This window comes from Procambarus clarkii, chromosome 40 (genome assembly GCF_040958095.1).
Source record: "Procambarus clarkii isolate CNS0578487 chromosome 40, FALCON_Pclarkii_2.0, whole genome shotgun sequence".
In the NCBI taxonomy this organism is placed as follows: Eukaryota; Metazoa; Arthropoda; class Malacostraca; order Decapoda; family Cambaridae; genus Procambarus; species Procambarus clarkii.
Genome location: NC_091189.1, coordinates 20,784,935 through 20,799,302, shown reverse-complemented (window position 1 = coordinate 20,799,302; position 14,368 = coordinate 20,784,935). Strand labels below are relative to the sequence as shown.

Sequence of the window (14,368 nt, the reverse complement as noted above, 5' to 3'; positions counted from 1 at the left end):
TCAGGCTGTTATGTTCTTGTTGTCAGGCCTGGTCGACGACCGGGCCGCGTGGTCGCTAAGCCCCGGAATCACCTCAAGGTAACCTCACGGTAAGGCCCTTTTTCTGGCTCATCTTACCTTCCATCACCCCGTCTTGAAACCCCCAATTCCTAGCCCCTCCCCTCCCTTTATCCTTGTTCCTTCCCCCTCTGTCCCTCTCCATCCCTCTTTCTCTCCATGTTTATCTCAATTCTCTTTTTCCATGTCTCCAATACTCTCTCCCTCCATCTCTCTCTCCCTCCATCTCTCTCTCCCTCCCTCTCTCTCTCCCTCTGCTTCCCTCCCTCCCACAGACTTGCCTCACCCGGGCAGACTAGCCACAATAACGATCCGCTAGTCGGTTATTCGTAACTTTAACCCACCAATAGCAATTCGTCTTTCATGTCAATACGCTAATCAAGCGAGTGATCGTATCAGCAGACCAATCGCGTGCTGAGAGGCCGTCCTAGTCAGCCAATCACGCGAGAAGGCCCATCAATCAGCCAATCCTGCGGTAAGGCGGACACTGTAGAGCCAATCACATTCTGATGAAAGTAAATATTTTACCCGCAACACAAAGGTTCGTTCCTGCAACTCAAAGGTTCGTTCCTGCAACTCATGGGTTCGTTCCTGCAACTCAAGGGTTCGTTCCCGCAACTCAAGTAATGTCTTCTGTTCCCCATGAACAAATGTATAATACAAAACACTATCCAAATACATAAACCACAAAAGAAAGTCATACAGAAATACATTCCACGATAATACAATTATACAGAAAATTATATTTGACATTGTTGAATCATCGGGTAATGAATATATATATATATATATATATATATATATATATATATATATATATATATATATATATATATATATATATATACATATATATATATATATATATATATATATATATATATATATATATATATATATATATATATATACATATATATATAAACATAAAATAATAATCGCATATAAAAAATTATAAATTTAAATAGTGTATATTTACCAATCAGTATTTTCTAAATAAAATACCAATTTTATATAGAATTTAGTATTGAATTAGCGGATGGTGGAATATCATCTCAGAGTTTGGGTGGCTGGCGGAGCAGTGAGACATTCGTGATGTTATCTTCTGGTTGAGAGGCGGGACCCAAGAGCCGTAACTCATCACCCAGACAAAGAGAGAATGATGGACGCCTCACGTCACACCTCGTGAGAAAACCCTACCTTGTCCTCCCCCAACAAGCGAGGTCAAATGTCAAATTTGCCTAGTTGGGTCATTAGCGAAGCCTCGAATAACCCAATTGCTCGTTATCTCGTTCGTTTCGACGCCACACGAATGGTTTTAATACGAAAACTTCAAACGAAATTATTGTGTGGCAATCGCGCCGTGGTTCTCCAACCCGGGCTATCTCTAAAACGGGGAGTTTTCCGGCATGCTCGGAAGGTCGTTCATCCCGGCTTGGACGAGTGGGGGTACTGGCCCTACGGAGCCTGGTAGTGTAGCACTGTGTTGCTCCCGCCGTACTCCACGAGTAAGGGTGAGGTGATGGTGGGGGAGATAAGAGTGCATTACCCGGGTTGGTAGTTTGCTGCCAACAATAGTTAAATGTTCCTGCATTGTTCTCTGCTGCCTCCACCGGCTCCCTGCTGCCTCCATCTGCTCCCTGCCGCCTCCACCTGCTCCCTGCTGCCTCCACCTGCTCCCTGCCGCCTCCACCGGCTCCCTGCCGCCTCCACCTGCTCCCTGCTGCCTCCATCTGCTCCCTGCCGCCTCCACCTGCTCCCTGCTGCCTCCACCGGCTCCCTGCTGCCTCCACCTGCTCCCTGCCGCCTCCACCTGCTCCCTGCCGCCTCCATCTCTCCCTGCCGCCTCCACCTGCTCCCTGCTGCCTCCACCTGCTCCCCTGCTGCCTCCACCTGCTCCCTGCCGCCTCCACCTGCTCCCTGCCGCCTCCATCTGCTCCCTGCCGCCTCCACCTGCTCCCTGCTGCCTCCACCTGCTCCCTGCTGCCTCCACCGGCTCCCTGCCGCCTCCACCTGCTCCCTGCCGCCTCCATCTGCTCCCTGCCGCCTCCACCTGCTCCCTGCTGCCTCCACCTGCTCCCCTGCTGCCTCCACCTGCTCTCTGCCGCCTCTACCTGCTCCCTGCCGCCTCCATCTGCTCCCTGCCGCATCCACCTGCTCCCTGCTGCCTCCACCTGCTCCCCTGCTGCCTCCACATGCTCCCTGCCGCCTGCATCTGCTCCCTGCCGCCTCCACCTGCTCCCTGCTGCCTCCACCTGCTCCCCTGCTGCCTCCACTTGCTCCCTGCCTCCTCCACCTGCTCCCTGCCGCCTCCACCTGTTACCTGCCGCCTCCACCTGCTCCCTGCTGCCTCCACCTGCTCCCCTGCTGCCTCCACCTGCTCCCTGCCGCCTCCATCTGCTCCCTGCCGCCTCCATCTGCTCCCTGCCGCCTCCACCTGCTCCCTGCTGCCTCCATCTGCTCCCCTGCTGCCTCCACCTGCTCCCTGCCGCCTCCATCTGCTTCCTGCCGCCTCCACCTGCTCCCTGCTGCCTCCATCTGCTCCCTGCCGCCTCCACCTGCTCCCTGCTGCCTCCATCTGCTCCCTGCCGCCTCCACCTGCTCCCTGCTGCCTCCACCTGCTCCCTGCTGCCTCCACCGGCTCCCTGCCGCCTCCACCTGCTCCCTGTCGCCTCCATCTGCTCCCTGCCGCCTCCACCTGCTCCCTGCTGCCTCCACCTGCTCCCTGCTGCCTCCACCTGCTCCCTGCTGCCTCCATCTGCTCCCCTGCTGCCTCCACCTGCTCCCTGCCGCCTCCACCTGCTCCCTGCCGCCTCCATCTGCTCCCTGCCGCCTCCACCTGCTCCCTGCTGCCTCCACCTGCTCCCCTGCTGCCTCCACCTGCTCCCTGCCGCCTCCATCTACTCCCTGCCGCCTCCACCTGCTCCCTGCTGCCTCCATCTGCTCCCCTGCTGCCTCCACCTGCTCCCTGCCGCCTCCACCTGCTCCCTGCCGCCTCCATCTGCTCCCTGCCGCCTCCACCTGCTCCCTGCTGCCTCCACCTGCTCCCCTGCTGCGTCCACCTGCTCCCTGCCGCCTCCATCTGCTCCCTGCCGGCTCCACCTGCTCCCTGCTGCCTCCATCTGCTCCCCTGCCGCCTCCACCTGCTCCCTGCTGCCTCCACCTGCTCCCCTGCTGCCTCCACCGGCTCCCTGCTGCCTCCACCTGCTCCCCTACCGCCTCCACTTGCTCCCTGCCTCCTCCACCTTGCTCCCTGCCGCCTCCACCTGTTACCTGCCGCCTCCACCTGCTCCCTGCTGCCTCCACCTGCTCCCTGCCGCCTCCACCTGCTCCCTGCCGCCTCCACCTGCTCCCTGCCGCCTCCATCTGCTCCCTGCCGCCTCCACCTGCTCCCTGCTGCCTCCATCTGCTCCCTGCCGCCTCCACCTGCTCCCTGCTGCCTCCACCTGCTCCCCTGATGCCTCCACCTGCTCCCTGCTGCCTCCATCTGCTCCCTGCTGCCTCCATCTGCTCCCTGCCGCCTCCACCTGCTCCCTGCCGCTTCCACCTGCTCCCCTGCTGCCTCCACCGGCTCCCTGCTGCCTCCACCTGCTCTCCTGCCGCCTCCACTTGCTCCCTGCCTCCTCCTACCTGCTCCCTGCCGCCTCCACCTGCTCCCTGCCTCCTCCACCTGCTCCCTGCTGCCTCCATCTGCTCCCTGCTTCCTCCACCTGCTCCCTGCCGCCTCCACCTGCTCCCTGCCGCTTCCACCTGCTCCCCTGCTGCCTCCACCGGCTCCCTGCTGCCTCCACCTGCTCCCCTGCCGCCTCCACGTGCTCCCTGCCTCCTCCACCTGCTCCCTGCCGCCTCCACCTGCTCCCTGCCGCCTCCACCTGCTCTCTGCTGCCTCCACCTGCTCCCCTGCTGCCTCCTCCGGTTCCCTGCTGCCTCCACCTACTTCCCTGCTGCCTCCACCGGCTCCCTGCTGTCTCCACCTGCTCCCCTGCCTGCCTCCACTTGCTCCCTGCCTCCTCCACCTGTTCCCTGCCGCCTCCACCTGTTACCTGCCGCCTCCGCCTGCTCCCTGCCTCCTCCACCTGCTCCCTGCTGCCTCCACCTGCTCCCTGCCGCCTCCACCTGTTACCTGCCGCCTCCACCTGCTCCCTGCTGCCTCCACCTGCTCCCTGCTGCCTCCATCTGCTCCCCTGCTGCTTCCACCTGCTCCCTGCCGCCTCCACCTGCTCCCTGCTGCCTCCATCTGCTCCCCTGCTGCCTCCACCTGCTCCCTGCTGCCTCCATCTGCTCCCCTGCTGCCTCCACCTGCTCCCTGCCGCCTCCACCTGCTCCCTGCCGCCTCCATATGCTCCCTGCCGCCTCCACCTGCTCCCTGCTGCCTCCACCTGCTCCCCTGCTGCCTCCACCTGCTCCCTGCCGCCTCCATCTGCTCCCTGCCGCCTCCACCTGCTCCCTGCTGCCTCCATCTGCTCCCCTGCCGCCTCCACCTGCTCCCTGCTGCCTCCACCTGCTCCCCTGCTGCCTCCACCGGCTCCCTGCTGCCTCCACCTGCTCCCCTGCCGCCTCCTCTTGCTCCCTGCTGCCTCCATCTGCTCCCTGCTGCCTCCACCGGCTCCCTGCTGCCTCCACCTGCTCCCCTGCTGCCTCCACCTGCTCCCTGCCGCCTCCACCTGCTCCCACCCGCCTCCACCTGCTCCCTGCCGCCTCCATCTGCTCCCTGCTGCCTCCACCTACTCCCTGCCGCCTCCACCTGCTCCCTGCAGCCTCCATCTGCTCTCTGCTGCCTCCACCTGCTCCCTGCCGCCTCCATCTGCTCCCTGCTGCCTCCACCTGCTCCCTGCCGCCTCCACCTGCTCCCTGCCGCCTCCATCTGCTCCCTGCTGCCTCCATCTGCTCCCTGCCGCCTCCACCTGCTCCCTGCCGCCTCCATCTGCTCCCTGCTGCCTCCACCTACTCCCAGCCGCCTCCACCTGCTCCCTGCTGCCTCCATCTGCTCCCTGCCGCCTCCACCTGCTCCCTGCTGCCTCCATCTGCTCCCTGCCGCCTCCACCTGCTCCCTGCTGCCTCCATCTGCTCCCTGCCGTTTCCACCTGCTCCCTGCTGCCTCCACCTGCTCCCCTGCTGCCTCCACCTGCTCCCCTGCCGCCTCCACCTGCTCCCTGCCGCCTCCATCTGCTCCCTGCTGCCTCCACCTGCTCCCTGTCGCCTCCACCTGCTCCCTGCCGCCTCCATCTGCTCCCTGCTGCCTCCACCTACTTTCTGCCGCCTCCACCTGCTCTCTGCTGCCTCCATCTGCTCCCTGCCGCCTCCACCTGCTCCCCTGCCGTCCTCCACCTACTCCCTGCCGCCTCCACCTGCTCCGTGCTGCGTCCATCTGCTCCCTGCCGCCTCCACCTGCTCATGCCGCCTCCACCTGCTCCCTGCCGCCTCCATCTGCTCCCTGCTGCCTCCATCTGCTCCCTGCCGCCTCCACCTGCTCCCCTGCCGCCTCCACCTACTCCCTGCCGCCTCCACCTGCTCCCTCCATCTGCTCCCTGCCGCCTCCACCTGCTCCCTGCCGCCTCCACCTGCTCCCTGCCGCCTCCACCTGCTCCCTGCCGCCTCCATCTGCTCCCTGCTGCCTCCACCTGCTCCTTGCTGCCTCTACCAGAGAGAGAGAGAGAGAGAGAGAGAGAGAGAGAGAGAGAGAGAGAGAGAGAGAGAGAGAGAGAGAGAGAGGGGGGGGGGAGGGGGGAGAGGGTAGGAAGAGACTTGACCGCAGGTCTCAATAAAACTATAATGGTCCATTACAATGTACAGGACCATGAAACAAGCCCATTAGAATGGACCTATAAAGCCTACATAAACTCACCTTTAGTCATCAGGACTATATATAGGGTAAAGAAGAAGACATCGACCAATCCGTCAAAAATGCGACGCATTATCAAAATTTTAAGCACCGCCATGTTGACGATTTCATTCATGGGCTTCGATAGGTTAGGTGGGTGGCTAGGGTTGGGGCGTGCACACGCGTGCGTTCGAGCACACGACTCTGGGGGAGAAGGGGGCACACGCATGGACTCGCAACAGGGTGAGAATAGCGGAGTGCAGGAGGCAGTCCATCCGGCTGGCTCCGGCAGATTGTCTGGCTGACCGACTGGCTGGCTGGCCGACTGGCTGCCTGGCTGGCCGACTGGCTGGCTGGCCGGCTGGCTGGCTGGCCGGCTGGCTGGCTGGCCGACTAGCTGGCTGGCCGGGCTACTGGCTGGCTGGCCGATTGGCTGGCCAACTGGCTGGCTGGCCGACTGGCTGACTGGCTGGCTGACCGACTGGCTGACTGGCCGGCTGGCCGGCTGGCCGACTGGCTGACCGACTGGCTGGCTGGCCGACTGGCTGGCTGGCCGACTGGCTGGCTGGCTGGCCGACTGGCTGGCTGGCTGACTGGCCGGCTGGCCGGCTGGCTGGCTGGCCGATTGGCTGGCTGACTGGCTGGCCGACTGGCTGACTGGCTTGCTGGCCGACCGGCTGACTGGCTGGCTGGCCGACTGGCTGGCTGGCTGACCGACTGGCTGGCTGGCCGACTGGCTGGCTGGCCGACTGGCTGACTGTCTGGCTGACCAACTGGCTGACTGGCCGGCTGGCCGACTGGCTGGCTGGCTGGCCGACTGGCTGACTGACTGGCTGACCGACTGGCTGGCTGGCCGACTGGCTGACTGTCTGGCTGACTGACTGGCTGACTGGCCGGCTGGCTGACCGATTGGCTGGCTGTCCGACTGGCTGACTGGCTGGCTGACCGACTGGCTGGCTGGCCGACTGGCTGGCTGGCCGACTGGCTGACTGGCTGGCTTGCCGACTGGCCGACTGGCTGGCTGGCCGACTGGCTGACTGTCTGGCTGACCGATTGGCTGGCTGGCTGACTGGCTGACTGTCTGGCTGACCGATTGGCTGGCTGTCCGACTGGCTGGCTGACCGACTGGCTGGCTGGCCGACTGGCTGACTGGCTGGCTTGCCGACTGACTGGCTGGCCGACTGGCTGGCCGACTTGCTGACTGGCTGGCTGACCGACTGGCTGGCTGGCCGACTGGCTGACTGACTGGCCCGCTGGCTGACTGACTGGCTGGCTGACCGACTGGCTGGCTGGCCGACTGGCTGACTGGCCGACTGTCTGGCTGGCCGACTGGCTGACCGATTAGCTGGCTGGCTGACTGGCTGACTGTCTGGCTGACCGATTGGCTGGCTGTCCGACTGGCTGACTGGCTGGCTGACCGACTGGCTGGCTGGCCGACTGGCTGGCTGGCCGACTGGCTGACTGGCTGGCTTGCCGACTGACTGGCTGGCCGACTGGCTGGCTGACTGACTGGCTGGCTGACTGGCTGGCTGGCTGACTGGCTGGCTGGCTGGCCGACTGACTGGCTGGCCGACTGTCTGGCTGACTGGCTGGCTGGCCGACTGGCTGGCTGTTTGTTCAACCCGTTCTCTTACTGAACTAACTATATTTTTGAACGCATGGGACATCGAGAGAATTTTATGATCACTTATGGCTAGCTGGGAAATCCCTTACGAAACCTGTGTATCTTTTCTCGAGTCATGGCGGCTTTGTTTACATATATTAAACGGTTTACAAGCTTGGACACTTCACAACCCGAGGTTATTATTGTTATAAACAACCTCGTAGTGCTGCGGGGCTCGTAAACTGCTTAGTAAATGTAAACAAAGCCGCCATGATTGAGGAAAGATGCACAGGTTTCGTAAATGGTTGTGTAAATGCTCGATGAATTCTGAACCTCCCATCCAGACATCCGCCCCACACTCACACACACACACCTACACACTCTTTCCACAAAGATACCCACTCTACATACACTCAGTTTACCCCCCCCCCACCTCTCACACCCACAAAACCCACCCTACACACTTCCACACACCCACCCACACCCACCCACACACACACTTTCACACACCTGTTCACCCACCCATTCACACACACCCGCCCGCCCCCCCACACACACACACCCACACATACACCCAATACACCCGCCCCCACACCCACCCACACACACTTTCACACACCTGTTCACCCACCGATTCACACACACCCGCCCGTCCCCCCACACACACACACCCACACAGATGACTCCCAAGACTTCAATAGCCAGTGTTTACAAACCACATCCTCGTGCAAAAGAACCAACAGCAAATGAAACCATACGAGTCAAATTTACAACCTAACGTTGTAGCCAACTCGACCATAACGTCGGCGTGGCATAGCACTGTGTGTCTATGGAAGTGTTTGCCCACAAGAGCCGCCAACAAAGATATTGATACAAAAAAATATCACACAAAAAAAACACAGAGTTTAGCCTTGATTCTTGTTTGTTCATCATGAACAAAAACACTTGAAATAAACTCATTCATCAGTGGAAATATTTAACCCAAACATGACCTTGGTTTATGGTTTAATATTTGTTGTCTGAATATAGTTTTGTTTCATCTCTCATCGACAATGTAGTGTGTGTTTTATTTTGATAACAAAGGCTTTCTTGGACTGTTATTCCGGGTGCGTTGTTGGACTTGCCAGCGCCAATCCCTCTCAATAAAACACATATACACACACACACACACACACACACACACACACACACACACACACACACACACACACACACACACACACACACACACACACACACACACACACACACACACACACACACACACACACACACACACACACACACACACACACACACACACACACATACACACATACACACACACACACACACACACACACACACACACACACACACACACACACACACACACACACACATACACACACACACACACACATACACACACACACACACACACACACACACACACACACACACACACACACACACACACACACACACACACACACACACATACACACACACACACACACACACACACACACACACACACACACACACATACACACACACACACACACACACACACACACACACACACACACACACACACACACACACACACACACATGAGGGGATATGATATGAGGGGATAAGAAAATTCCTAACAGATATAGCATGGGAAACAGAGCTCAGGGGAAAGACGGCCCAAGATATGATGGATTACATCACGCAGAAGTGCAAGGACGCAGCAAACAAGTTTGTCCCAGTCCAAAAGGAAAACAGAGAAATGAAGATGAGAAACCCATGGTTTAATCAGAGATGTAGGCGAGCTAAGCAGCAAAGTAAAAGGGCATGGAGAAACTATAGGAATAACAGGACACTGGAGAGCAGAGAAAGATACCAGAATGCCAGGAATGAATATGTCAGGATGAGAAGAGAGGCAGAAAGACAATACGAAAATGACATCGCAAGCAAGGCAAAGACTCAGCCTAAATTGTTGCATAGCCACATTAGGAGAAAAACAACAGTAAAGGAACAGGTTATGAGATTAAGGATAGGGGCGGAAGGATTCACTACAAATGACAAGGAAGTGTGTGAGGAACTGAATAAGAAATTCCAGGAGGTCTTCACCTTAGAGCAAGGAGAAATTCCAGAGGTAAGTGAGGGAATAGCTAACCAGGAACCACTGGAAGAGTTTGAGATTACCAGTGGGGAAGTAAGGAAGTGTTTACTAGAGTTGGACGTGACGAAGGCTATAGGCCCAGATGGAATCTTCCCTTGGGTTCTAAAGGAAGGAGCAAGAGAACTGTGCCTACCACTCTCCATAGTGTATAACAAATCACTGGCAACAGGGGAACTGCCAGATATTTGGAAAGCAGCTAACGTAGTCCCGATATACAAGAAAGGGGATAGACAGGAGGCACTGAACTACAGGCCAGTGTCCCTAACCTGCATACCATGCAAGCTGATGGAGAAGATTGTGCGAAAAAAACTAGTGGAGCATCTGGAGCGAAGGAACTTTGTAACACAGCATCAACATGGGTTCAGGGATGGCAGGTCCTGCCTCACAGGGTTACTTGAATTCTACGACCAGGCAACAAAAATAAGGCAAGAAAGAGAAGGGTGGGCAGACTGCATATTTTTGGATTGTCAGAAAGCCTTTGATACAGTGCCACACAAGAGGCTAGTGCGAAAGTTGGAGATGCAGGCTGGAGTGAGAGGGAAGGTACTCCGGTGGATAGAGGAGTACCTAAGCAACAGGAGACAACGAGTCTGTGTGAGGGGTGAGGTCTCAGATTGGCGAGACGTCACAAGTGGAGTCCCGCAGGGGTCAGTCCTTGGACCTATACTGTTTCTGGTATATGTAAATGATCTCCCAGAGGGTATAGATTCGTTCCTCTCAATGTTTGCCGACGATGCAAAAATTATGAGGAGGATTGAAACAGAGGATGATAGTAGGAGGCTACAAGATGACCTGGATAGACTGAGTGAATGGTCCAACAAATGGCTGTTGAAGTTCAACCCGAGTAAATGCAAAGTAATGAAACTAGGCAGTGGAAACAGGAGGACAGGCACAGGATACAGAATAGGAGATGAAGTACTTAATGAAACAGACAGAGAGAAAGATCTAGGAGTTGATATCACACCAAACCTGTCTCCTGAAGCCCACATAAAGAGAATAACGTCTGCGGCATATGCGAGGCTGGCTAACATCAGAACGGCGTTCAGGAACCTGTGTATGGAATCATTCAGAATCTTGTACACCACATATGTAAGACCAATCCTGGAGTATGCGGCCCCAGCATGGAGCCCGTACCTTGTCAAGCACAAGACGAAGCTGGAAAAAGTCCAAAGGTATGCTACTAGACTAGTCCCAGAACTAAGAGGCATGAGTTATGAGGAAAGGCTGCGGGAAATGCACCTTACGACACTGGAAGACAGAAGAGTAAGGGGGGATATGATCACAACCTACAAAATCCTCAGGGGAATCGACCGGGTAAACAAGAATGAACTATTCAACACTGGTGGGACGCGAACAAGGGGACACAGGTGGAAGCTGAGTACCCAAATGAGCCACAGAGACGTTAGAAAGAACTTTTTCAGTGTCAGAGTAGTTAGTAAATGGAATGCATTAGGCAGTGATGTGGTGGAGGCTGACTCCATACACAGTTTCAAATGTAGATATGATAGAGCCCAATAGGCTCAGGAATCTGTACACCAGTTGATTGACGGTTGAGAGGCGGGACCAAAGAGCCAGAGCTCAACCCCCGCAAGCACAATTAGGTGAGTACAATTAGGTGAGTACACACTGCATTGTGAGCGTTAAACTTCAACTAACACCATCACCACTAGACGAGAGAGAGAGAGAGAGAGAGAGAGAGAGAAGAGAGAGAGAGAGAGAGAGAGAGAGAGAGAGAGAGAGAGAGAGAGAGAGAGAGAGAGAGAGAGAGAGAGAGAGAGAGAGAGAGAGAGAGAGAGAGAGAGAGAGAGAGAGTCAATGTGGCAGAGTTGGTAGACAAACATTTACTAAATCAATCTTGCAATAAACGTCCCAAATTCAGTACAAACAGTTACCAACCAGCAAGTTTTGCGTTGGACTTAAAGCCTATAACCCTCAGGAGGGTTATTAAGGCCTACCAACCTCTGGAGGGTTATTAAGGCCAATCAACCTCAGGAGGGTTATTAAGGCCTACCAACCTCTGGAGGGTTATTAAGGCCAATCAACCTCTGGAGGGTTATTAAGGCCTATCAACCTCTGGAGGGTTATTAAGGCCTATCAACCTCTGGAGGGTTATTAAGTCCTATCAACCTCTGGAGGGTTAATAAGTCCTACCAACCTCTGGAGGGTTAATAAGTCCTACCAACCTCTGGAGGGTTAATAAGTCCTACCAACCTCTGGAGGGTTATTAAGGCCTACCAACCTCTGGAGGGTTATTAAGGCCTATCAACCTCTGGAGGGTTATTAAGGCCTATCAACCTCTGGAGGGTTATTAAGGCCTATCAACCTCTGGAGGGTTATTAAGGCCTATCAACCTCTGGAGGGTTATTAAGGCCTATCAACCTCTGGAGGGTTATTAAGGCCTATCAACCTCTGGAGGGTTATTAAGCCTTATCAACCTCTGGAGGGTTATTAAGGCCACCCCAATAGGTTACTAACAACCAGCATTATACTTTAGTCCTGAACATTGTCTAGGACTAAATTATACTCTCCGTGTATATACATCGAGAAGTTGGGTATATATATATATATATATATATATATATATATATATATATATATATATATATATATATATATATATATATATATATATATATGTCGTACCTAGTAGCCAGAACGCACTTCTCAGCCTACTATGCAAGACCAAATTTGCCTAATAAGCCAAGTTTTCCTTAATTAATATATTTTCTCTATTTTTTTTCTTATGAAATGATAAAGCTACCCATTTCATAATGTATGAGGTCAATTCTTTTTATTGGAGTTAAAATTAACGTAGATATATGACCGAACCTAACCAACCCTACCTAACCTAACCTAACCTATCTTTATAGGTTAGGTTAGGTTAGGTAGCCGAAAAAGTTAGGTTAGGTTAGGTTAGGTAGGTTAGGTAGTCGAAAAACAATTAATTCATGAAAACTTGGCCTATTAGGCAAATTTGGCCATGCATAGTAGGCTGACAAGTGCGTTCTGGCTACTAGGTACGACATATATATATATATATATATATATATATATATATATATATATATATATATATATATATATATATATATATATATATATATATATATATATATATATATATATATATTCCTCTACCGGGGTTCGAACCCAAACCACCTCGCCAGCTGGGCCAAACCACCTTGACAAATTACCCGAGTTACAGTGTGATTCATTGGCGGGAAAATACAGGATATTGATTGGTCATCCGTAACGCTAACAGGCCAATCACGTCGCTGTTATTAACGAGGGCCTATCAGAGTGAAGTATTGCTGGCCAAGCGTTGCTCGTGCCAGCCAATGGCCATGCGATCAATAATGAACTCGAGCTAATGATCTGGCAACACCGACGGTAACAATGACATTATAACGGCTGTTACGACAACAGTGACAAGGTTAAGAATGGCTTCATTGGACCTGATGACAGGAGGCAACCACAAACGAACCGACAACCAATTGGCATCACCATTCTTACTAACAACCAGATGGACTAATATTAATAATATTATCATTATTGTTATTATTATTATTATTATTGATTAAATTTAAAGGAATAATGTTCTTTTCAATACTTTCAATGTATTATCCCAAATGACACTTTGGGGTGATACACTCTTCTGGGGGTGACTGGTGTTGGTGGGTGGTGGGCTGTGGGTGTGGGGTGTAGGTGTGGGGTGTGGGTGTGGGGTGTGGGTGTGGGTGTGAGCTGAGGGCAGAGGGCTGTGGGTGTGGGCTGAGGGCTGTGGGTGTGGGCTGAGAGCTGCGGGTTCTGGCTGGTGGACTGTAGGTTCTGGACGGTGAAATCTGAGGAGATTTCAACGCAGCAGAGTTAGTGATCACACAGCCCCTGCAGGCCCCCGTCCACGCCCCTAACGCCACCCACCGGTTGCCCCTAACGTCGAGGACACTGGAATAAACAATGGCGTATTTTAGCCCGTAACCTAAATCCCAAGTACCTGCAATACGCAGTTTACGAAGACGACAAAGAGAAATATCTCAACGATTTACGAAGCGTATATACGCAATTAGTCCGACTTACGAAGGAGACAGAAAGCCCTTACGCAAATCACACAACAAACAATAAAAGCAAACAAACAAGGACAAACAAAACAGATCTTACGCAAGGAAGACAACGCGGCGTCCAGGCACAACCGGCTCTCACCTCCCGTCCAACAAGTCCAATAAATGGGAGCAGCAAAAACAAATAAATTAGAGGAGAGAAGATATGAGATTGTGGGGAGGATATTTGGCGCCGACGCGCGGGTGAGTCCCAGGCGGAGAGGCGGAAAATTGTTGACTCTCTGCGGCCCGTTCTGCAGCTGATGTATGTGGCTGCGGCCTAACACGATAACTACCGCCTGGTGATTACCTTCGCAAAGGTAAGCAGGCCAGACGGAGTGTGTGAGTGTGTGTGTGTGTGAGTGTGTGTGTGTGAGTGTGTGTGTGTGTGTGTGTGTGTGTGTGTGTGTGTGTGTGTGTGTGTGTGTGTGTGTGTGTGTGTGTGTGTGTGTGTGTGTGTGTGTGTGTGGGTGTGTGTGTGTTGGTGTAGGAGAAGGGGGGAGTTGTGTGGGAGGGGTGGGGTGGGATTGTGTGCGTTGGAGTGGGGATGTGTGGGAGTGTGGATGTGTGGGAGTGGGGATGTGTGGGAGTGGGGATGTGTGGCAGTAGGGATGCGTAGGAGTGGGGATGTGTGCGAG

At 54.4% G+C, this 14,368-nt stretch overlaps 1 protein-coding gene across 1 annotated transcript; it reads left to right on the top strand.

Moving 5' to 3' along the window:
* The first annotated feature begins 1,639 nt into the window (after positions 1–1,639).
* LOC138372827 (proline-rich protein 36-like) lies at positions 1,640–13,165 on the top strand. The gene is made up of 2 exons (XM_069338489.1): positions 1,640–5,412; positions 13,060–13,165. Exons 1-2 carry the CDS (start codon positions 1,640–1,642, stop codon positions 13,163–13,165), a joined length of 3,879 nt encoding a protein of 1,292 aa, XP_069194590.1.
* Positions 13,166–14,368: the final 1,203 nt, after the last annotated feature.